The sequence below is a fragment of the Dipodomys spectabilis genome, unplaced genomic scaffold (assembly GCF_019054845.1).
Source record: "Dipodomys spectabilis isolate Male_0828 unplaced genomic scaffold, ASM1905484v1 ptg000125l, whole genome shotgun sequence".
In the NCBI taxonomy this organism is placed as follows: domain Eukaryota; kingdom Metazoa; phylum Chordata; class Mammalia; order Rodentia; family Heteromyidae; genus Dipodomys; species Dipodomys spectabilis.
This window is the reverse complement of record NW_024870802.1, coordinates 22,016,837-22,042,008: the sequence shown is the minus strand read 5'-3', so window position 1 is coordinate 22,042,008 and position 25,172 is coordinate 22,016,837. Positions and strand designations below refer to the sequence as shown.

General features: G+C 36.2%; 1 protein-coding gene across 1 annotated transcript in view; it reads left to right on the top strand.

The window, feature by feature from the left end:
* Positions 1 to 18,741, top strand: part of Lipk (lipase family member K) — a 30,558-nt gene extending 11,817 nt beyond the window's left edge. Inside the window, exons 3-10 of the mRNA XM_042689482.1 lie at positions 930 to 1,047; positions 3,035 to 3,233; positions 4,106 to 4,215; positions 6,934 to 7,070; positions 8,848 to 8,994; positions 13,352 to 13,423; positions 16,987 to 17,058; positions 18,488 to 18,741. Of these exons, the coding sequence (XP_042545416.1) occupies positions 930 to 1,047; positions 3,035 to 3,233; positions 4,106 to 4,215; positions 6,934 to 7,070; positions 8,848 to 8,994; positions 13,352 to 13,423; positions 16,987 to 17,058; positions 18,488 to 18,727 (1,095 nt within the window). The 3' untranslated portion in view covers positions 18,728 to 18,741. The remainder of the gene's footprint in view (positions 1 to 929; positions 1,048 to 3,034; positions 3,234 to 4,105; positions 4,216 to 6,933; positions 7,071 to 8,847; positions 8,995 to 13,351; positions 13,424 to 16,986; positions 17,059 to 18,487) is intronic.
* Positions 18,742 to 25,172: the final 6,431 nt, after the last annotated feature.

Here is a 25,172-nt window from a genome sequence, read left to right as displayed (position 1 = left end):
CTTTTAACCATTCTCCTCTGTAACTCCTAACCTATGCATGTACTTTTATGCTTGACGTGAGCAAGCATAAACTTTTTATAAAGGCATGTCTCACTTTATCATTATTTTTGTCTGTATCTCTTCCTAGTGTGCAATCTGTGACAAATTATTAATCTTCCTGAACTTCAGTTTACCCATTTTTTAATTCTATCTCAGAGGTCTCTCATATGGATGCTTAAGACATTACCAGTTTTCAGATGGGGTAACTTCTGTTGACCTTTCTAACTCTTTATTGGTTTCCACCCCCCCTCCCCCCCCCCGCCCATACCTCCCATCCCCCAGCTCAAGAAGTTAACCTGTAAGAATTAGATCAAATAGCTCCCTTTACCTTTGATTTGATTCTCAGATCCATGTAGTCAGTGAAAATCTTGAACAGGACATGGGAGGGCACAAGGAGAATGAGATCAGATTTATATTGCCCTGTATCTTTCTGTCCTGGGACATCAATGTAGACAGGGCATCTCTTTGGATATGACCCTCTCTACTTCAGTTTTTTTAGATTCTGAAAAACACTTCCTTCCATCTCCCTTCCCATATAAATTGTTAACAGTTCATGGATTACCAGCTGCAGGGTTCTCCATAATCCCTGTGGTCTCTCTCACTAGATGGCTATCAATCTTTGTCTAAACATGCTGACAATAAAGTCATTTTGATCACATTAAGCTAAACCAGAGGTTATCTTCAGTAAACTGGAATGTAGTGTCATCATACCCCTCCTTGCCCACACTTATACATGCAACTAGAAAGTCTGTCAAATCATCCCAATTTTCCATTATGTGCTGTCCCAACACATTGATTGATGAACTAAACTGTAATTCAAAGTATGACAGTGCATGTATAAACACTAGAAGATTACATCATCACGTTCTACATTTTTCTCCCCTTTTTAGAGTCAAATTATTTCTTACTGGGGTTATCCTCATGAAAAGTATGAAGTTGTGACCAAGGATGGTTATATCCTTGGAATTTATAGAATTACTCACGGAAGAGGATGCCTGAGAAAAACAGGTAATGATTTGTTTTGTTACGAAATAAAAGTATGCTGAGCAGAGATGTCCTGAGAGCAGCACCAAGGCTTTTGTTCTGAAATAGGTGATGGTTCTTTCACCACTCCCACATTTCTATTTAATCAGTAGAACTCTTTGAAATTTTAAGCCATTTTATATACTCTCTTATTTGGTTTTTTGTATTCCATGTCTTTCTTTTTTTCTCTGAAGAATCATAATAATAAAAGAAAATATATTCTTATTCTATTGACACCTCTGTAAGAGTCATCCTTAAAATCACTTTCACCCATCTCCTGCATGTGGTCTATTACCAATATCTATCCATTTTGCCTTCTAAAATTTCTCTCTAATCTGAAAACTTTTACCAGATTCAAGTTTGGACATAATCTCTTCAACTGCTATGATGATTTCTAGCTATATCAATCTGCATATAATTACTTCTCTGCCCATCACTGGGATTTTATTTTTCAGAGTAAATATGACTTTAATAGTTTTTGTCATAAATTTCATTAAAGAGCCTTACGGTACATTTATCTTTTAGAGTAAATATGACCTTAATAGTTTTCATCATAAAGTACATTAACGAGCCTTATGATACAAGTTGTTCTCTGTAGAAAAAAAAAGTGAGCTGTTTAGCAGATCACTCACACATTTTAGCTTTAAAAAATATTTTGGCACATTTGAGAACAAACCCCAATATCGAAAGAGTGAAAGAAAAGGTGATGTTGACTTTGTAGAACCCTCCATTTCCCAGAATAACGAATCAATTTTGTGAATATTCATGAGACTATTTTAAATCTTTACATTTGTAATACATAAGCACCTAAATGTACTGGATGAAATCACTTCAATGGAAACATGCAGAATACTTCAGAGCAAAGATTCTGGACTATGGCAGCTACTTGGCAGTGCTTAACTTTATCAGGGAATAACATCTACTTACCCTATCTAACTGTAGATCAATTGAGGGAAACTGAGTTCCTAGCTTCCAGAAGGCTGAAGTCACTCAGAAAGCTGAAGTCACTCTGAAAATTCAGTTAGCCTCCATAATCTCAGGATGTCAGTTGACAATGATCTGACATAGAGTCTTCTTCCTTTGGGGGCAGACTGGGGTAGAGGAGCAGTGCTGTGGCTTCTACTCAGGGGGAAGCACTGTACTGCCAGAGCCAGGTCTCCAGCTCCTGCCATAGAGTCTTGAGGTACCAAAACAAGTTTGTACAAATGATTTGTATACAAATTCAAACTGCTCATATGCAAATAATTTACATCGTTCCCAGTAGATTTATAAAGGAGAAGAAAAACTTAGTCCCTCTTCTTTCCAATTTCCTTATTTTTCTTTAATCTTTCTTAAGGTATTAAAATTCTACATGGGGAATGAGCATTAACATCAAATCAACTATTTTACATTGTGTGAAATTCTACATATAACCTTGCACTTTGTTTTCTAATCATTCAAATGAAATGTAATAGTGCCTATAAAATCTAGCACAGTTGCCAGGGTTTTAACAAATGGCATTGTATTATTGTTTTATTGTTTTCAGAAAAAAATTAAAATTTGGCAATAAGCTCCTTCTTGAGAAATAAAATACCATAACTACAAATAACAGTTAACATTAGTTTTTCTGTATTTTACTATCATCGGATTCTTATAACAACCTATCAGACAGTACTAATTATTATTTCCCTTATATTAGTAAGTTGATTGAAACACAAAGGGGTAAATATATAGAAAAAAAGATTTGAACCTGGGCACTGTGACTCCAATATCTTCATAATACAACATATGTAGTTTCAATTTTATAAAGAGGAAAAATAAGATATAGAGAAGACAATTATCTATGTAAAGCAGTCAGAAAAGACTAGATCTCAAGTTTTTCTGGAACCAACTTTTCTCTCTTAATCTCTCTTCTGTAATAGAAGAAGTAAAAGTTCTCATGCGAACAATGAGGAAGCTCAGACATGAAATCCTTGTTCTCTTTGTGTTGCAGCTTCCAGGCCTGTTGTGTATCTGCAACATGGCTTACTTGCATCTGCCAGTAACTGGATTTGCAACCTGCCCAACAACAGCTTGGCTTTCCTTCTGGCAGATCACGGTTATGATGTATGGTTGGGAAATAGCAGGGGAAATACCTGGTCCAGGAAACACGTAACACTCTCACCCAAATCATCTGACTATTGGGCCTTCAGGTAAAAGGGAACCAAATAAATCAACTGTGTATTTTGTTTGTTTATATACATAAACAGATGGTGCTTTTTTTTAAGTTCAGAAGTGCCCTTATTATGTATTGCTGTTTGTTTTCAAATCCCTGCTTCTTTCCTGTTGTGGTGTGGTGTGTTATGTGTGTATTCTGGGCACAGAATAGTTCAATACCAAGAGTGTTGTCTGCATGGGTGCCTAGGGTGCTATCTGCTTTCCTGAGCCTTGATCTGCTGGCTTACAGAGACAAACTCATGTGTTTATCCAGGAGCTAAAAAGCAAGCCTTCTAGGTCACTAAAGCCCTGTGTTCCATGGCCTCATTTCTATTTTCTTTCTGGAAGCCATTTTTCATTTCTCAATTTCACACCCTAGTGTGTTGTGTCCTTGCAGTTTTGCAGATGACAAGGTAATTCTGTAAGTGAGTGTTTTCCAAACTATATACTGGATCAGGAACATCTGAGGCCATTGATCAATATGAAGATTACCAACACTCTGTCCTGAAAATTCTGACTTAGTGGATGAGTTTTTCAAATCCATTTATTTGTTATTCTGTTTTTAGATGAGGATTCAAAACAATTAGGTTTTGGTAAATTGACTATGGAATTACATGACTTAGCCTCACAGAAAAATCATCATCAATAGGACTTTCAAATCAGAACACATTTTTATTCTGACTTCCTAAAAGTGTTAGGCATTGCAGCCAAAACCTAATTGGAAAGTTTGCCGAGATACAATAGTATCACATTTATTCTTCTCTCATTTTACCAAAGCAGAATGTCTATGAGAGCAATGACTGTATTTGAATCTTACAGGTCTAAAATAGGTATCTCTTTTCAGATTTTGTGTTTGTTTTCTTAACAGTTTGGATGAGATGGCAAAATATGACCTTCCAGCTACAATCAATTTAATCATAGAAAAAACTGGACAGGAGCAGCTCTACTATGTGGGCCACTCTCAAGGCACTACCATAGGTACTTTTGGGGGAAAATGTGATGGTCTGATGTTGGGGCCCTCTTCCAGGGTCAATATTTCTATCTAGAGACTCTACCTTATGGAGCTTAACTAAAAGAATCTACTTATAAATATATACTATAGTATCAATATAAGTATAAAATATATGCATATAATGTATTTGCATGTATAATATATTTCCTTTATCTGGTTAATCCAGAGTAAGTTAAACAGGGATGATAGCAGGAAAGTTTTTCCCCAACGTGAATTTGGAGGTCCATAGGCCTGAGAGATAATTATTTATTTATCCATTTCTATATCCAACAAATATTGTGTGCCACTAGTTTACATATAGGGGAAATAGAGATTAAATATGCCATCCATTCTCACTGTGAAGAACACCTTTTATAGATGTATATACATAAGTATTCATACATGTCTTTGTATTATAAAATACAATGCTTTTATTGTAAATACTGTACAGAGGGGTTACAGTTACATGAGCAAGGTAGAGAGTACATTTCCTATTGAGCATTGTTGCCTCCTCCTTTGTTTTTCCCCTCCCACCTCCTCAACTCCTCCATCTCCCTGCCCTCCACCTCCCTCACCCACCTCAATTGTAAAGTTCATTTTTTAACATAGTGTCTTGTGTATCTCATTATTACAATAGGTCAACCTGTATCCTTATTTAAGCATTTTGTTTTTTTCCCTTCCCCTCCCCAAATTAGAGAAGTGTATATACAAGATGCAGGGCACCGACATCAAATACAGTGAAAACAGGAGTTATACCATGGGGGAGGAACATAAAAAGAAACAAAAAAATCACATGGTACATTATAAATATGTTAGAAACAATAGAAAGAAAGAAAAAATCACTTGTGTTCCTTAGGGTTCATTTCATTTAACATCATCTTATCTAGTCATATGCACATAGCTTTTGACCTTTTCTGCTTGTCCTAGACTTATACTAGTTATGGGATCTATGGCTCTTTGGGCCTGGCTTACTTCACTTAATATAATTTTTCCAAGTCTTCCCATTTCTTAATAAATGGGGTGATGTCATTCTTTCTGATGGAGGCATAGAATTCCTATATATATGTATGTATATACATATATAGCTTTAGAAAATGTGTTAAATATATTTATATACTTATATATTATATAATATATCTATATCTATTATATTATATAATTATATATTATGTAAAAATATATTATATAATATTATAACTACATATTATAATATTATATATTATAAAGTATTATAGTATTACCGTATAATAACATATTATATATTATATATACATAAATATATATTATATAATTACATATATAATACATATAAATATACAAATGCATATTATATATTATATAATATATAAATATATGTAAATATATATATAAATACCACATTTTCTAAAGCTATATCTGTATATATCATCCTGCACCAAAATCAACTCCAAATGGATCACAGACCTCAGAGTCAAAGCAGACACCCTGAAAACATTACAGGAAGGAATAAGAAAAACCCTAGTCTCCTTGGCACAGGCCAAAATTTTCTTAATAGAGACCTAGAAACACAACAAATCAAAGAAAGGTTGGACAAATGGGATTGCATGAAGTTGCAAAGCTTCTGCATGGCAAAGGACATAGCTAGCAAGATCAAAAGAAAGCCCACGGATTGGGAGAAGATCTTCACTAGCCATACAACGGACAAGGGTCTCATATCTAAAATATACTTAGAACTCAAAAAAATTAAATCCCCCAACAACAAATCCTCAAAGAAATAATCACCACATTAATAAGTGGACTAATGACTTAAAGAGAGACTTCTCTGAAGAGGAAATAAGAATGGTCAATTGACACATGAAGAAATGCTCAACCTCTCTAGCCATAAAAGGAATGTAAATCAAAACAACAGTGAGATTCCACCTCACCCCAGTTAGAATGGCTATAATCAAGAACTCTAATAACAACAGATGCTGGAGGGGACGTGGCCAGAAGGGAACCTTACTTCATTGTTGGTGGGAATGTAAACTTGTTCACCCACTTTGAGAAGCAGCATGAATGTTCCTCAAAAGACTCCACATAGAGCTCCCCTATAACCCAGCCTATCCCATTTTTGGGCATTTACCCAAATGATCACAAACAAGGCCATACTAAAGCTACCAGCACAACTATGTTTATTGCAGCATTATTTACCATAGTTAAGATATGGAACCAACCCAGATGCGCCTCAGTAGATGAATGGATTAAGAAAATGTATTATAAAACATTATATAATACTTTTATATATGTATGCATATACATATATACATGTATATATGTATATATTCATGTATACACATACATGAATCATCCTCTAAGGATTCTATTATCCCCACTGAAAGATTGAGAAACCTGAGTCTTATATAGGGGAAGTAACTTTTATACAACTAGTGAATAGGAGCCATGTGTATAGCCCATTGAAGACCATCATAGCCCAGTGATTCATGGAGTTTAACCAGACATGCCCCATAGAGCACACTCAGCCCAAAGACAAAAGGCTTTATTTTGAATTAGCCAGTACCATCCCTGAGAAATTTACCGATACTTCCCCATACATGTTCTGAGTAGTTTTTGCTTGGTAGGGTCTTTTAATGTGACTACATTTATTATCACAATGAAGATACAATTACTTTAAATCTGTTAACTAGTGCATTCTTCCCTTTAAATCTATTAACGAATGCATTCTTCAGCTTTCATAGCATTTTCAACAAACCCAGAACTGGCTAAAAGAATTAAGATATTTTTTGCATTGGCTCCAGTTGTCACAGTAAAACACACTCGAAGTCCTATGAAAAAACTCACAGCCCTTTCTAGGAAAACCATCAAGGTAAGTGAACTCCCTGAATTTGATTCTGGAGGAAGTGTGAGTATTTCTGTTTCCCTGGGTTTTAAGAGAATGGCATTTTGCAGATATAGTTATGTACTCAAGGAAAATGCATGTGGTCCTCTACTGAGGAAATACTGTCGGTGGGGTTCAGGGAACTCATTCCCATGCCATTCCATGCTGGTATCTTCATCTATGTCTGGAATGAGCTCTTTAGTCACTCTTCTGTCACAGTGAATGGAGAGATGATTTGATTGACTGATATCATATTTTTGAGTAGTCTCCAGAATAGCTTGCTAATTTGCATGCTGACCAACAGCATGTAAAGATACCCTACTCCCCACATCCTCATAGTGGTTTATTGGAGATAAGACTCTCACAGACTTTCCTGCCCGGGCTAGCTTTGAACTGTGATCCTCAGATCTCAGCCTCCTGAGTCGCTAAGATTACAGATGTGAGCCACCAGCGCCCAGCGACCCCATTTTTCAGTATTGAATAGATGGCAACATTCTATAAAAATAAACTTACTCTAGGAATTTTTATTATCATTATCAAATTATGAGGATAATCACATAGGATGAATTACAGTTTGGTGAGTAAGTTAACTCAATTATCTGGCACACTATCCAGGTACTCAGTAATTATGCCATAATGAAGAAGATAGAATGAATTAGTATCTGTAATGGCTTATTATTACTTTCCAGATCTGAAGAATTGAGAAATATAAACCGATTTAAATATATCAGATCTCGACACTTGCTTTTCTTTGTCCTTTTCCTTTCCCTTTCCCTCTTTTTCCTATTCACCTTTCCCTCCGTCTCTTCCTTATCCTTGGCTCTTTCTTTTCCTTGTTCTTTCTCCCCACTCTCCCTCCTTCTCTCTCTCTTTGATATTAACAGGAATATTAATTAGGTACTAATATTTTATATTTTATTAAAGTTTCATAGAATAGTCAATGTTCTATTAACTAAGAAATGCTTTCAATCCTACCACATACCTATCCTTGAGGCTCAAAATTCAACAAAGTATATCTCTCAGAAATTTACTGAATCTAGTCTACCAAAGAGAATGTGGAGTCATACTGCAGTAATAATAAATGTGCAGTAAAATGAAAAGCTAGCTATTGTGCTGGGCTATAATCATCAGTTGATACAGAATTTCACAAGGAATGTGTGCTAGTTAATATTGTAAAGGGATGTTTCCAAAATTTTAAGAACTAACAATGATCTTTTCACTTTATGTCTAGTTTATTACCAAGATTATTAAATACCTATTGTGAAATAAAGAGTAATATGCACAGGTTTCAGATAATAACTTGTCCCTACCAATTTCCCATAGAGATTATTCTTCTCTCAGGGAACATGCCAAAAGTTCAGTGAAAGATTCTTGGGAGAAAGTATCAATAGATGAGTTGGAAGGATGACAAAGGCAAAGTTGAAGAAACTTCCTCATCTCTGGGAGAGCAGACCGTGAGCTAGAGGTCCTCCTGCCAGAGTCCTGGTCTAAATTACAACAGATTGGGCTGGGAAGGTGGCTCAGTGCCTTGCATGCATGAGGCCCTGGGTTCGATTCCTCAGCACCACATAAGCAAAAGGATAAAAGCTGGAAGTGGCGCTGTGGCTCAAGTGGTAGAGCGCTAGCCTTGAGCTGAAGAGCTAAGGGACAGCATCCAGGCCCAGGGTTCAGGCCCACAACCAGCCCCGCCCCCAATAAAATTAGAACAGATTCTCCACTTTTGGTATCCAAAGGACCTTGATGGTGCTGTAAATTGATTTTTCAGGCACTGTTTGGTGACAAAAGCTTCTCTTCTCACTCATTTTTTGAACAATTTATTGCTACCAAAGTGTGCAACCAGAAGATATTCCATCTTGTGTGCAGCAACTTCCTGTTTACCCTAACTGGATCTGATCCAAAAAATTTAAACGTGGTATGTATAATGGCCAAGTTCAGGAAAACAATGGTTTTGTGGCACAAAAATGGCTCAAGAACTCCCTGGATTGTGTGGAAAGCGCTTTCCAATGTCTCCCTGTTGTCCTAGATAACATAATTAGTGTGCTTGTAGCTTTCAACTACAGATAAGAAATACCCAGGTTTCATGAACAGAACTTGTGAAAAAAACTTTCCTTCTAACTCATGGCAGTAGCTAAAATGCTACCATTAAAACATTCTTCATTTAGAGTAGAGTTTCCTTTTTCTACTTTGTCTTGCATATCTAAGCCTGACCTCAAACCTACTGAAATAAAATCTTAGAGAGTGACTCTGGAAATCTATGCTAGTTCTCCATAATCAAGAATGATTTGTGGAAATATTTATAACCTATGCCTTAATCAAAAGAGACAACGAGATAGCTTTGCAGCGATAGCAATCGATTTACTGTTCCAGGGGTCTGAGAGGAATCTGTGCTGTGGTTTTTATCCAGTCATATCTAATGTAGCTGAATTGTTTTTCCTGTCTGATTAGCACTAGCTGACTGGAAGAGTAAGAAAGTCACTGTTCCCCAGCTAGAAAGAAGCTATGTTTGAAACCAGAAGTGAGTCAGAGCTGAAGGTGGTTTCTACTTATCTCCAGACTTCTGTTCAGTGTCTGTTCTCATTCTTTCAGTGAAAAGCATGGATGAAAACTTTCCTTGCTTTCACAGCTTTCATGCTTTTCATGCAAATCATGACTGAACTACTGACTTTCCATATTTCTCTGTCACTGAATCAATTTTCTAGGTAAGTAATGCTTGCTTGGATAGTCACATCACATAGGTGAAAATATGTAAGCATGGCTAAATAAAAAGCCTTTTAGGCAAACACTAAGAGAGAATTTGATGAGAAAGGCTTCACAAAATAATGTGTTTGGCTATGCATTTGAGATCCTCATTGTCCTTCTACATAACCAGATCATAGTTTTTCTTCAAAGACTACTAGATTATGAAACATTGTAGTTTTTGAAAGGTAATTCACTTTAGCATAGCATAACTAAGGGAACATAGAAACTTCTGTAGAACTTGAGACAAAAATAGAACTATCTTGAAATCCTAGAGATTTAGAGTTTTATTCAGGAACTTCTTTCCAGTTATTCCTTTTAATCTCCAAAGTGATTCCAATGCTTACTCAGGTAGGAAACATGACTATTTTCTATTTAAAAAGGCAATTGAAAATTTGAACAAAATTAAATTTTTAATCCAGAAGAAATCTAAATACACTGGAAGTATATTCCTGCAAACTTTCAAAGTCCCATTGAATGTTTAATATATTTTTTCTAAATTCAATCAAAGAGAAACGAAAGCACTTACGCCTGTTCCCAGTGTGTTATGTTCTAAGCTTTTGCTGAATGTCCTTTGTCCTTTACCTCTTGTACTCTTGCCCCTGTGCGGTGGGATGTCTGGAAAGAAAAGGTGTATTACCATCTTCTTCCACCAGGGGGCGCCCTCAGTGGGCCATAAGTAATCACTGCTTAAGTTAGACAAAGGGCTGGGGAGAAGAGAGCTCTCTTAAAGACAGGCTTCTTTGTTCAAACTTTCTTTGATTTGTTGTGTTTCTGGGTCTCTACTAAGAAAATTTCAGCCTGTGCCAAGAAGACCTAGGGTTTCTTCTATTCCTTCCTGTAATGTTTTCAGAGTGTCTGCTTTGACTGCGAGGTCTTTGATCCATTTGGAGTTGATTCTGGTGCAGGGTGATATATAAGGATCTAATTTTAATTTTCTATAGGTGATTAACCAATTTTGCCAGCACCATTTACTGAAGAGGCTGTCTTTCCTCCATTCTATTTTTTAGCTCCCTTATCGAAGATTAAATGGCTATAGGTCTGTGGGTTCATTTCTGGGTTTTCAGTTCTATTCCATTGGTCCTGAGGTCTGTTCTTGTGCCAGTACCAAGCTGTTTTGATTACTATGGCTTTGTAGTAGAGTTTGAAATTTAGTATTGATATTCCTCCAGCACTGTTCTTTCTGTTAAGGATCTTTTTTGGTATTTGGATCTTTTATTGTTCCATATGAATTTTTGGATTGCTTCTCTCTTTCATTGAAGAATGAGGTTGGAATATTGATAGGTATTGCATTGAAATTTTAGATAGCCTTTGGAAGTACTGCCATTTTCACTATGTTGTTCATTCCAATTCAGGAGCATGGGAGGTTTTTCCACTTCCTAAGTTCTGCTTTGATTTCCTTTTTCGGGTGTTAAAAGTTTTCATCATAGAGGTCCTTCACTTCTTTAGTTAACTCCTAGGTATTTTATTTTTTTGTGAGGCTACTACAAAAGGAGTTGCTTTCCTGATTTCAGCTGTGCTCTTCTCATTGTTGGCATATGGAAAAGCCACTGATTTTTGAGGATTAATTTTATACCCTGCTACTTTGCCAGAGTTTCGAATCAGCTCAAGTAATTTGAGAGTGGAATCCATGGGATTCTTTAAATACAAGATCATGTCATCTGCAAAGAGGGAGAGTTTTACTTCATTTTTCCCTATTTGGATCCTCTTTATATTCTGCATGACAAAGGACATAGCTAGCAAAATCAACAGAAAGCCCACGATTGTATGGAAGTGCCATACAAAAGACAAGGGTCTCATATCTAAAATATACTTGGAACTCAAAAAAATAAATCCCCCAACTACAAATACTCAAAGAAACAACTTCCTGATAAATAAGTGACTAAAGACTTAAAGAGAGACTTCTCTGAAGAGGAAATAAGAATAGACAATAGGCATAGGAAGAAATGCTCAACCTCTCTAGTCATAAAAGAAATGCAAATCAAAACAACATTGAGGTTCCACCTCACCCCAATTAGAATGGCTATAATCAAGAACTCTAATAACAACAGATGCTGGAGGGGATGTGGCCAGAAGGGAACCCAACTGCATTGTTGGTGGGAGTGTAAACTTGTTCAACCACTTTGGAAAGCAGTTTGGAGGTTCCTCAAAGACTCCACATAGAGCTCCCCTATGACCCAGCAATCCCACTTTTGGGCTACCCAAACGATCACAAACAAGACCATACTAAAGCTACCAGCACAACTATACCATAGCTGAGATATGGAACCATATCTCCTCAGTAAATGAAAGGATCAAGAAAATGTGGTACACATATACAATGGAATTCTATGCCTCCATCAGAAAGAATGACATTGCCCTATTTGTTAGGAATTGGAAAAACTTGGAAAAAAATCATATTAAGTGAAGTAAGCCAGGCCCAAAGAAACATAGGTCCCATGGTGTCCCTTATTCGCAATAACTAGTATATGTGTAGAACAAGCAGAAAAGGCCAAAAGCTTTGTACATATGACCATATAAGACGATGTTAAGTGAAATGAACCCTAAGATAGGAACACAAATACCTTTTTTCTTTCTTGCTTGCTATTGTTTCTAACGTATTTATAATGTACCATGTGATATTTTTGTTGCTGTATATGTTCCTCTCCTATGGTATAACCCCTATTTTCACTGTATTTGTTGTTGGTGCCTTGCATCTTGTATATACACTGCTCTAACTCGGGGAGGGAAAGGGAAACAAAACAAGATGCTAAATAAGGATTCAGGTTGACCCATTGAGATAATGAGATATACAAAACACTATGTTGAAAACAAACTTTACAACTTCGCTGGGGGATTGGGGATGGTTGTGGAGGTGGGAGGGAAGAGATGGTAGGGGGAAAACAAAGGAGGAGGCAACAATGCTCAATAGGAAATGTACTCATTACCTTGCTCATGTAACTGTAACCCCTCTGTACAACATTTTTACAATAAAATATGTACCAAAACAAGAGGAAATAAAATAAGACAGGCTTCTTTACCTGGGCATCAGTGGCTCCTGTCTGGAATACTAGCTACTTGAGAGGCTGAGAGTGGAAAAATCATAGTTTGAGATTCGCCTGGGCAGAAAAGTTCGTGTGACCCAATCTTGAAAAATAATCTGAAAATAAAACAAAACCAAATAACCCACAAAAACCAGAACTCAGGCTCAAAAGCTAGAGGCTGGAGATCCTGACTTCAAACTCTAGTACGGTATCATACCATTTTGGTTAGTATGTCTTCTGAGGGGATGACATACATTATTCTTTTTTGTTAAGGACAAAGAATAATGCTCCACTGTGCTGTGTAATGTTGATCATGGGAATAGGGGTGATGAATTAACAATGAGAACCTTATAATTCTTAGTGACTTACGTTGTGAACCTTAAATTGTTCTGAAAGCTGAAATATTTTTTAATCCTAAATGTAAAATCGAAGAAATTATCTGTATCTCAAAGGTTGATGTGTGATAGAATTCCACGATTTGGCTCTAGATGAGAAATACTCTATTTGCAGAGCCGCCTGGACGTTTACCTGTCACAAAGCTCCGAGGGGACATCTGTTCAGAACATGCTGCACTGGGCCCAGGTATGCTTCCTGTTCCTGCCACAGATCTACCTCTGCGAGGTCTCTGAGGGTTGATCTCAGAGAGGCACCTGTCAATGATGTGTGAGCATCAACTCCCCCTTTCTCCCTGACTTCAGAGTCTTGGTGACAAGCTGGGTTCCTGCACATTCTGAAGGAGTTCTCATTCTTCCACATTGCCTTTTCAGGGATGGTTCTACCCTCCTCTTCTGGGCAATCATCATGGGTTCAAATAGAACCCATGTAAATAGAACCTATGCAATAAAACCTATGTAAATGATAGCATGGACCAGCAAAACTTGTCTTCTAGTTGGCACATAGGGCATTTCAGAATGTGGAAATAATTTTACATTCTTAGCAAACTTCATGCTAAAGAGATATTAATAGTGGTTTGGATTTTTACCCTCACTTTAAAATTGTCTCATTTCCTCAGGTTTGAGGCTCAATCTTCATTAAGCTCTGAGATAAGTCAAAGTCAATTGATACAGCGTTGAGAAATTTGTGCGTGTGCACGTGTGTGTGTGAGAGAGAGATAAAGAGAGAGACAGAAACAGAGAGAAATACAGACAGATATGTGGGGAAGGATGTAGAGAACTCTAGTCATGTATAATTCAATATGTATACTAATAAACTTATTCCTTGGGTTCAAATCGATCGTCACTATTACAGAGAGAATGAAAAATTCTGCTTCAGGATTTCTGAACAGCTTTGAAGCCCGTATCTCCCAGCAGATATGTCCAGCAAATCTAGGAAAAAGGATGTTCTGAGCAATAGGGCCTCCTGCTGGTGAGGCAGCAGCTCTTAGGTGCCTGGCTTCCTGAGTCGTCCAAATTCAATTGTTCACTTCCTCGCTAAACACTCACCTTATATTTATACTGTTCATAGAAATGATTCCTTTTACTCTAATTGAACTTCACCAACAGTCTTGCAATGGGGCGTTGGCATTCCTTCCCATTATTCAAATGTCACAGCAAACAATCTTATATTTCCCAGCTCATTTCTCTTTCAGCAGAACTCTTCTTATATACAAAGTATTTTCTAGGGTAGAAATAAGTAGTGTTGAAGGCAAGACATTTGGTTTAATGTTAGGCAAATGGAAAATGGAAGGTTGTTGTTCTTGTTGCTGATGATGATGATAGTACTGCTGAAACTCTTTAATCTATCACTTGTGTTTAAAAAATCTGGGATTTAGAAAAGCTTAATATTTGGGATTTTTCTGAACAAAGAAAATTGATGACGTTTACCTCAACTGAACAAAGCTATAAAAATATTCCCAAAACTCCAATGTTGAAAATACTTCCAATCCCAGCATTTCAGATAAGGGAAACTCAACACAGAATAATCCTAGTAAGAGGAGTAGTATTTGTTAAACACTAGAAGGTATTTTGTGTTTTATATAATTATTCTTCTTAATCTCACCATCTTATAAAAAGAATGTTATCATCATTATCATTTCACAAATATAATATTGCCTTGAATAACAAAGTCAGGCCTCCAGCAAGCCTGAATACAAACCAGATTCTTTGATAATAGTGCCCAAGTTCTTCAACAGTATATTACCTCTCATTTCTGAAAGCTTGCAGACTGCTGCTTCTTTAAATATAATTTAGGATAAAATTAATTTTAAAAATTAACATTCAGGATTAAATCCGTAAGTGGGGAAAATATCTGAGACCTAAGTGAAGAGGGAAAAATTTATTGGCATCTATACTTACAGTAAACATAAAAATCAATTCAATGTGGGCAACAAAGAATAGAGAAAAGAAAACCCCAGGTTTCTGAAAATTTCTCATGAATTGTGTAAACATCACAATGTAAAAATGAGCATGCTCATTGTCTCCAACAACCAGCCCAGGATGGCTGGTCCTACTGAGAGACAGCAGGTAGCAGAACACCTCCCACAGAGAAATAGGGAGACTCAATGGGTGAATATTCCTTTCCAGGTGACAAGAATGTTTGAAGACAGACAATAGTCAATATAGTTTAGGCCACTTGTTGGGGATCATAAGCCACAAACTTGTTTAGCAGAAATACTGGAAATTTTTTTACTATAGAAGTGTTAAACCAGGACTTAAAAAAAATAGATGTTTATAAATTCCTGAAGCCAATGTATACAGCATCTTTGTAAAAGTTTTCAGTGTGGACCTCTGGATGTAGCCCAAGTTGTAAAGTGCTTACCTCGCAAACATGAGACTCTGAGTTCAGCTCCCAATATTGCTTATATATGTAGAAAGAAAGAAAGAAAGAAAGAAAGAAAGAAAGAAAGAAAGAAAGAAAGAAAGAAAGAAAGAAAAAGAAAGGAAGAAAGAAAGAAAGAAAGACAGGAAGAAAGACAGAAAGAAAGACAGAAAGACAGGAAGAAAGACAGGAAGACAGGAAGAAAGACAGAAAGAAAGACAGACAGACAGACAGAAAGACAGAAAGAAAAGAAAGAAAGAAAGAAAGAAAGAAAGAAAGAAAGAAAGAAAGAAAGAAAGAAAGAAAGAAAGAAAGAAAGAAAGAAAGAAAGAAAGAAAGACAGGAAGAAAGACAGAAAGACAGGAAGAAAGACAGGAAGACAGGAAGAAAGACAGAAAGAAAGACAGACAGACAGAAAGACAGAAAGAAAGAAAGAAAGAAAGAAAGAAAGAAAGAAAGAAAGAAAGAAAGAAAGAGACAGAAAGAAAGACAGAAAGAAAAGAAAGGAAGGAAGAATAAAGAAAGAAAGGAAAGGAAAGGAAAGGAAGGAAGGAAGGAAGGAAGGAAGGGAGGGAGGGAGGAAGGAAGGAAGAAGGAAATCAGTACTCTTCAAACAAATTTTCAGTGTTGCTACATTGATGTAGGAGGATTGTCAGTGGCAAAGTATTGGAAGAAAGCCAAATCCTTTGAAAGTTATGTACATTCGTATCCATTTTTAAATACTTGTTAATTAGTTATACAAGATGGCTTCAATTCTAGAAGTCGGGCTATAGCACAATGTATCTTGATCAGCGTCATCACTTCCATCATTCCTTCCAGTTCCCATCACAGCCTTTCCTTCAGGTTGTATCGTTCAATTTTTGCATTATGTTCCTTGAACTTAATGACTGTATTTTCTCACCCTTTCTCCTTATATTTGTCCACCCTCATTTGCTTCCCCCTCTCACCCCAGAAATGCTGCAGCCTCCTAATATTCCTTTTGCTGAGTGCTTTGTTAGTCGTTCAAAGGAGTTATACTATTGGACTCCTTGTATTCACGTTTAATTTTTTATTTGATTTATCTTGGGCATTATGCTCACTCAATTGTTTCCTCATTTCTGATACTCTACCACTTGATCCACAGTTTAAGCCTTTGCTTTTTGCTAGTTGTTTTGGGGAAATAGTCTCCCAGACTTTTGTATCTTAAATAGCTTTCAAGTATAATCCTTTAGGTCTCATCAGCCATTGGCTCCTGGCTGGTCTGATTAATCTTTATTGAAATGCAATTCATGTGCCTGAGGAGAAGGGTATAAAATCAATTCTTTTGTGCATTTCTTACTTGTAAACTCTCAGTGTGTGCCATCTTCTCATATCATTTGAATATGTGTATTACTTTTGTTCTGTCTTAGGCTGTTAATTCCGGTCAGCTCCAAGCTTATGACTGGGGAAGCCCTGACAAGAATATGATGCATTTCCATCAGGTACAGTTATAATAACCCCAATTAGGCGCATACTACAAATTAATCACTAAAAATAATGATCACACGTTAGTTCCCTACCACTTCCCATTCACTAGGATGGCAATTGTTTATTGCTTCTATCCCATGCTGCTTCTTGGGGCTTACCATGTGCCAGACTGTTATTTCCATCTTCTCAATGACTATCCTCATTTTTGTGCCAGAGGTTCAAGAAGGATAATTAAATTGCCAAAGTCATTTAGCTAGCAAATAAACAAAATATTGCCTAGAGATTCTTGGATCTAATAGCCATACTTTTTCCATCACAAAGAAGTAAGAAGAAACCCTAGGTTGAGTTCCACTGTATTTAGAAAAGGGAACTTGAAAATACATAATTCTTTCAAAAGGGAATTCTCTTCCTTTTTAATCTATCTCTATTAAAATAATGTTTATATAGTTCTTTAGGAGGCCATCTGCTAATTACATTCTTACAAATCCACTGTTTGGATCACAAAAGCTATACTTATCAGAAATATCACCTCAAAGAAAAATTGTCACTACCTGCTGGGAAATGAGTGTCATGATATTTTGTGACAGTATCTATTCATACTTTTAGAATAAATTTTCCATATCCAAAGAAAGTAGATATTGCTGTTCTTATTTTCCCTTATGTTGGAAGATCCACTGGTTGTTTTGACATCTTTGCATAAATACTAACTGAACAAGAAGTCATCTGACATAGATGAGGTTTTGAAATTGGTAATGTGTAGATGTGGAAATTTTTAAATTATTTTTTGTTTTTGCTTTGTGTTGGTTTGTTTGTTTTGGAGACAGAGTATCACTATGTAACCAGTGCTGTGCTGAACTTCTATGTGGCTAGACGGGCTTGAAGCTCACAATTCTCCTGCCTGTCACTTGAGTGCTGGAATTACAAGCATGAACCTCCATACCAGTGCATATTTTTGTGTGTTCTTTTCTTGTTGTTTGCTTGTGGTGCTGTGGATCAAACCCAGGAGCTTACCACTTCTTTCTTCCTTTTTTTTTTGGTCAGTTGTAGGACCTGAACTCTGGGCCTGGGCACTGTCCCTCAGCTCTTCAGCTCAAGGCTAGTGCACCACCTCTTGAGACACAGTGCCACTTTTGGCTTTTTCTGCTTATATGGTGCTGAGGAATCAACACAGGGCCTCAGGCATGCAAGGCAAACACTACCACTGAGCCACCTTCCCAGACCCATTTCTTCCTTTTAAGTTATACTCGGGCATTGTGTGGTAACAATGGAAAGTTAATATAGTTCTTTATCTTTATAGATCATTCAATGTATATCGATTGTATACTTTGGGGTTTGAAAAACTTGTTTAACACCTGATCATTTCACTTCTTGTAACTTGCTAACAAGTTAGGTTTACTTCTGTTGTGTGGATTTATTTCTCTCCATTTCTTTTCTTACATGTAGTCTACGCCTCCATTTTACAACATTACTAAGATGGAAGTTCCCATGGCAATCTGGAGTGGTGGACAGGATGTCGTGGCTGATATTAAGGACACTGAAGAGTTACTTCCTAAAGTTGCAAACCTTATTTATTACAGGAATATTCCACACTACAATCACATGGATTTTTGGCTTGGAAAGGATGCACCACGAGAAATTTATCAAGACCTCATTAGAATGATAGAGGAGCATTTAAAAAATTAAATATACCTTCTTTCTTGAAGCTAGTGGATAATTTTTCACAAAAAATCAAAGTCAACAGATCCTAACATGATTTTCACATCCTCTGCCCTGGAGGGTGGGTAGAACCTGAGTCTCACATCTTGTCAGAGGAATTGACAAAGGTGATCGATATCACAGCTGATTAGGATTGTTATAGTTGGTGAAAGGTGAGGGCTATCATTTCCTAACTATATTATATGGCATAAATACATGCAAGCAGATTAGAGGTAGAGGTACTTCTTGTTAGCTTGCTAAAGCAAACAGATATGTTGAAGAACCTCATGTTGTAAGAAATGTTGTGCAGCTTTTAAGATCTGAAGATGGAGTCCAGTATGTGACCAGCAAGAAAAACAAAAGGATGCCCGATTTACAACTACAAGTGAATGAATTCTTGAGCACAGAAGAGCATTCTTTCAGAAAACCTGTGACACCCTACTTTTCTGAACTCCATAGAAACCATGATATAAATAAATGTGCCTAATTCTAACAGCTTAATTTGTGATTATTTGTTATCAGCAGTTGTAAATCACTGCTATTTACTTATTGTTAAGATGTAATAATTTTAGAATTACAATTTTATAATTTTGCCATTTCAATGTCAATTCTATATTTGATTATGATTATTAGATATTATATCTTACTACATGATACTACTGTATGTATAACATTATATTTACATTGCAGTGCAATGTAAATGCTTTAGTTAAAGCTTGATAGACTCTGTTCTTTCTCTTCTTTCACTTTGGCCTAATGAACTTCCCTGAGTATTTGTTTTATAGATCTACTGCTAAGTGATTGATTTGGGATCTGGCTTTCATCCTTATTTCAAAAAGACTTTTTCTGAGAGTAGGATTTTATGTTGCCACCTTCTTTAGTTTGTTATTACTTTTTCAATGTTTTAAAATATTTGGAATCATTTTCTGGCATTCATAATCTCTGATAAATAGGTGATTCTCATCTTTTGTTCATATTATGTGCCTTTTATTTCATTGTCATCAAAAGTTTTGGTTTATCAATGATTTTCAGAAATTTGATTTGGATGAGGCCTTGGTGTGGTTTGGATGTATTTGCTGTTTGGAGTTTGATGAACTTGAGCTCCTTGGATCTCAACTTTATTGTTTTCACCAATTTTTGACATGGTAGGATCATTGTTTCTTCAAATGTTTTGATACCCCACTTTCTCTAGTTTCCAATTTTATGTAAGTAGACCACTTGATCCTCAGCCACAGGCCACTACTGTGTTCCCTTGGTGACTTTCTTCTGTGGTTTTCATATTAAATCTATTTTCTTCCATATCTTCATTCATAGATTAAACAAAAACTTACAATGACTAAATTTCTCTAATCATATCTAGTGCATATTATAATTTTAAATACCAAGTTTATCACCTGTATAAAAATCCGATTTGGGAAGTTTTTTTTTAAATGTTTTTCTGCTCCATATTTTCACTTAAAAAAATCTTTGACTATACTACCCATTTTATTTTAATGTTTAACATTCTGTTTATGCAATCATCTTTCCCATGGTGAACTTGTCCTACACATATTTTTTTTCCTCTTGCTCCAGTGAGTACTTAATAATATTTTACTGGATGCAAGAACTGAATTTTGCATTGCTGCATGCTGGATTTTATTTTATTCCTGTAAATAGGGTTGGAAAATTTCAGACCATTTCCTTGAAGTTAAGCTTGATAGTTTTGAATCTCTTTAAAAATCTTCTTAAGGACAAGTTTAGTCTAGAGTTAACTTGCTGTGAGGAAGTTCAGTCCTACAAACAAAGACAAACCTTTCTAATGTCTCTGCTGAATCTGCCATGTGTTTACAGAAGTCTCTGTGCACACACTATTGGGAAGTCAAAATAGCCACGGTGTGTACTGTTTACTTGCTAGAAAGTGTTTTGTATGTAGTTCTCTGATAATGTTCTGATAATGTTCTCATAATGGTCTTTTCGAAAGACCAGTTTTGTCCACTTTATAGATTTTACCCTTTGGAGGTACAGATTATAATTTAGCAGTTACAATGCCTTTTGTGTTTCTGGAATTTTCCACATTGTTCCTTTTTTCCTCTAATATGGTAACCTACAAAATCAATTGTGTTGATCCTCTGAAATCTAATCTTCCTCCTTAAGTCGACAAACCACTGAATACTGTTTGAGCTTCTTTTCTTCTGCTTTATTAAAAAATGTTTGCAATTATCAGGCAGAACTTCAAGGTTTTCCTACTGCTCATCTCATTATGTTTGCTTCATAAACTTTTCAGGGAGAAATTATTTTCTTGAGAAAGAAATTCTGATAGAACCCATTTGAGCTTAGGTATGAATACGTGAACAAAGAGTTTATTGACTTTATCAAGTTTGCTGAATGCATGTGTAAAATGAATTCATTTCATTATTCAATTTTGTTTTTGGTTTCCACATAAGACCAAGAATGTGCAATATTTGTTTTTCTGAATCTAGCTTATTTTACATAACTATGTCATCCATTTTCATTCAGTTACTTTTGTTGCAGGTGACAATATTTTATTCTTATAGCTAAATAATACTCTTCTGAGTGTGTGTGTGTGATATTTTCTCTGTCCATTCATATGTTGATGAGTACCTATACAAATTACATATCTTAGCTACTGTAAAATGTACTGTAATAAATTAGGCATATGGGTATGTTTTTGTATGCTGACATTATTTCCTTCAGAGTGATATAGCTGGATCATATGATAGTTCTATTTTGGTATTTGTTAGAAACAACGTATGGTTGTTTGTGCTTGAGGCTGGCTTCAGCCATGATCTTCTTACTTATACCTTCTTCAGGGCTGGAATAACATGCATGCCACCCACCACATACTAATTCATTGAGATAGTGGTTTGACTAGTTTTTCCTCATTCTGGCCTCTAGCTATAAAGCTCCTGTTCTCTCTTTCTTGAGTAGATAGTATTATAAATGTGACCCACCATGCCAAACCTAGATTTTTTTTCTTTGTCTTGTAATTTTAAAGGCTGACTATAAGATATCATGGTGAGGTTCTTTTCTAGTCATGTCTATTTGAGGTTTTAAATACCTTCATTTTCTTACCTCAATGTTTATTTCTTTCTTGGTGTTAGGGAATATTTCCGTTATTTCCTTTGTCTTTCTATGACCTGAACATTTATTCTTTCCCTTCAACTTTGCCATTCATTTGATGTTTAGTTTTTTAATGGTTCTCAGAAAAAAAAACTGGATTTCTCTGTGTGTCTGTTAGTATATCTGTCTGTGTGTGAATGTGATATATTGAAAAATCTGTCTGAAAGTTCCAAAGTTCTTTCTTCTAATTGATCTAGTCTGTCATTGAACCTTTCAAATAAAAATTTTTCTAATTTATTTGGCTTTTCATTTCCAAGTTTTCTTGTTGATTCTTTTTGAAAAACTCTATATTTCTATTTTGCTCAATTTCTTATTTGTATTCTTGCTGTATTCTTTATCCTCCTAACTCTTTTTCTGTATTTTCTCATGTTTCACTGGGCTTTTAAAATAATTTCATACTCTGTGAAATAATTTCATATTACTAATAATTTTATACTCTGTGAGCCATGCACAGACATACTACAAGCATAATAAAACAAAAACGCAATAAAATTAACACAAAATAAAAAATTAAAATTATTTCTCAACTGAGGTGCATCTATAGTATAAATTGAGTAAAGTTTCTCTCTGATTTTTTTAAGGCTATGTCCCCAGGGGAAGGGTGTTGGTCAAGGGTTTCACTATTCTTTCATTTGTACTATCCTCCAGGTATTGAGAGAAAATGAGTCACAGATAAAGTAGCTTGAAATTCCTCTCAACCAAGGTGCTCAAGGAATAAACTAGGGTGGAATATGTGAGCACTAGATAGGGTTTTTTAAATTTGTTTGCGTGTGTGTGTGTGTGTGTGTGTGTGTGTGTGTGTGTGTGTGTGTGTGTGTACACACGCGTATGGCAGCTTGGAAGTTTTGTTTGTTTGCTTCTTCACTCCTTAGGCTATGAACCCTGGATGTTGGTACAAAACCTGAACCTGTTCAAGAACCACACAGAACTTGTGGGCTGGGCAAGTAGCAAAGCCACAAAGTTCAGCACTAGGAAAGAAACAGCAGGAACTGCATGGCCCACTTCCTCCACCATGGTGTGAACTCAGTCCTGGCACCCAAGCAAAATCAGATACAGTCGCCTCTGCCCTCAGACTCAGTGTGCAAGCTCTTCAGTTCCTGGTTTTAGAGGATGATGTCCCTCACTCCCTCCACATTACTCCTTCCTGTTCCTCAAGATGTAGCACTTTCAATGGGTCTGTGTCCAAATCACCCCACCAACCCAGGTCTGTATCTAATTCACTTGCCCACTGAGAAAGTGCAGTGCAACATCACAGCAATCTCAAAGATGGGAATATACAGCCTTAACTTGATTAACTTAGTTAACCATGCTTCATCCCACCTCTCCAAAAGCAGTCTTAAATTACTGAGACTATAAAACCCTTCTCAAAATAGTTTCTGGATATAACAGCATGGGAGTTTGTTGCGAGGTATAGCTTATTTTTTCTTCCAAAGTTGGGTATTCTGAAGACACTAAGTCTCTTATCTAGATCATGTGGACTGAACCTAAAAGTAGGGAATCTTACCTGCAGAACTAAGAAAAAAGAACTAACGTGATTTCTTATGTGCCAAAAGCATGATTAACTAACTTTGTTTTAATATTAAAAATTTGCAACCTACGCAAGTCTTAAACCAGAGTTACCTGAATCCAAACCACAGGCTCTTAATACTTCCTTATGTTATCATTTGCATGATACTTGTAAAAAATCCCAGACTAGATTGCCCAAAATAGGGAATCTCAGAGCACTTGAGCTAGATGGTAAGTAAGAACAGAATTTAGGGTTGATTTCAAATGAGTAAGTATATTAAAATAGAATCATGTCAAAAGAACTAGATGGAAAAAAGGAGTGGCTGAACCAACAACTGAGATTGAAGTGGGTTTTGCCAGTTCTGAATAGGAGTGTACATCTGTATGTAAAAACAGGCTACCCAAGTTCTGAGTCAAACCAAGTGGGCAGAGCAGAGCCAGGTCTGCCAGCCTGGCTGGTATTTATCAAACCATTCGATCCACAGGTGTGTCGTGATGGTTCTTCCACAGCTGTATCACCTAAGTAAGATATCTGCTAGTCCCCTAGTTGACTCTAGCCAACACAAGTCATCACAATGAGGTTCTTCCCTGAAACATTAGAGTATTACACAAATTTCAGCAGAATACCCCTTCTATATGAGCACAAAACTTTGGAAAGTCAGGAGAATAAGCACCTTCCTTTGTCTTCCTAACTGAGATCTCTTTCCTGTGGCTGAATATTTCCATACCTTTTGAGTTCGATCTTCCATACCCAGCACTGGCAGTACTGTTTCCAAATGCTGCATTGGGCCCACCAATAAAGTCTCACATGGATCTGGAAAGTTAGTGAAATGAACCAGTTCTCCATAGGACCTTCTTCTCTAAAATATTATTGAGATTACCAGTCATGACAAAGATCATTCTGACAAAAACATCGCTTGTTTCTAGAGCACGTTACTTTGTTTTGGAATGCTTTTACCCTTCCTTTTTAGTATTTGAGAGGTTTAGTATTTGAGAGGAATCACTGTGAAAAGACTGTCCTTATAATGTTTAAACAATGGGAGTTCCAAAAGTTGCTCAACTCTTTTTTTAATATATATGTTTTTTATTGTAAAAATACCATACAGAGTGGTTACTGTGCTAGTCTAAAGTTATTCAATTTTGTTTTTTGTTTGTTTGTTTTTTGTTGATCATGGGACTTGAACTCTGGGCCTAGGAGCTGTCCCTCAGTTCTTCAGCTCAAGGCTAGCACTCTACTACTTGAGCCACAGTTCTGGTTTTCTGGTGGTTTATTGGAGATAAGAGTCTCACAGACTTTCCTTTCCCAGGCTGGTTTTGAACCACAATCCTCAGATCTCAACCTCCTGAGCAACTAGGATTATAGGAATGAGCTACCAGCACCTGGCAGTCATTCAGTTTTGACTCTAGCACAGTTATTTTCTATAAAGTAAAGCTGTCAATTTCTGCCTACTCCATATGCTGGCATGAAGACTGAAGATGTATGCAACCCGTATTTGCATTGCATAGCATTTAAACATAGGCCATTAGTTGTTTAAGTTTGATTCATAACTCCATTATTATATTTACATCAGATTTGTGTCCGAAAATGAAGACTATGTGAGTGCCATTATAATTGGGAGGTCTTGAAATCATGCATTAAAAGAATTTAATTTTATAATTTATATTTTATTATCTTTAAATAGTTATACAAAAGGATTTTAAGCAACTAGATTAATGATACCTCTTTAATCATTCTCCATCTATACAACCCCACTCATTCACATTGAACAATTTTAGCACAATGCCAGTTACAAGAAAAGATATTGAT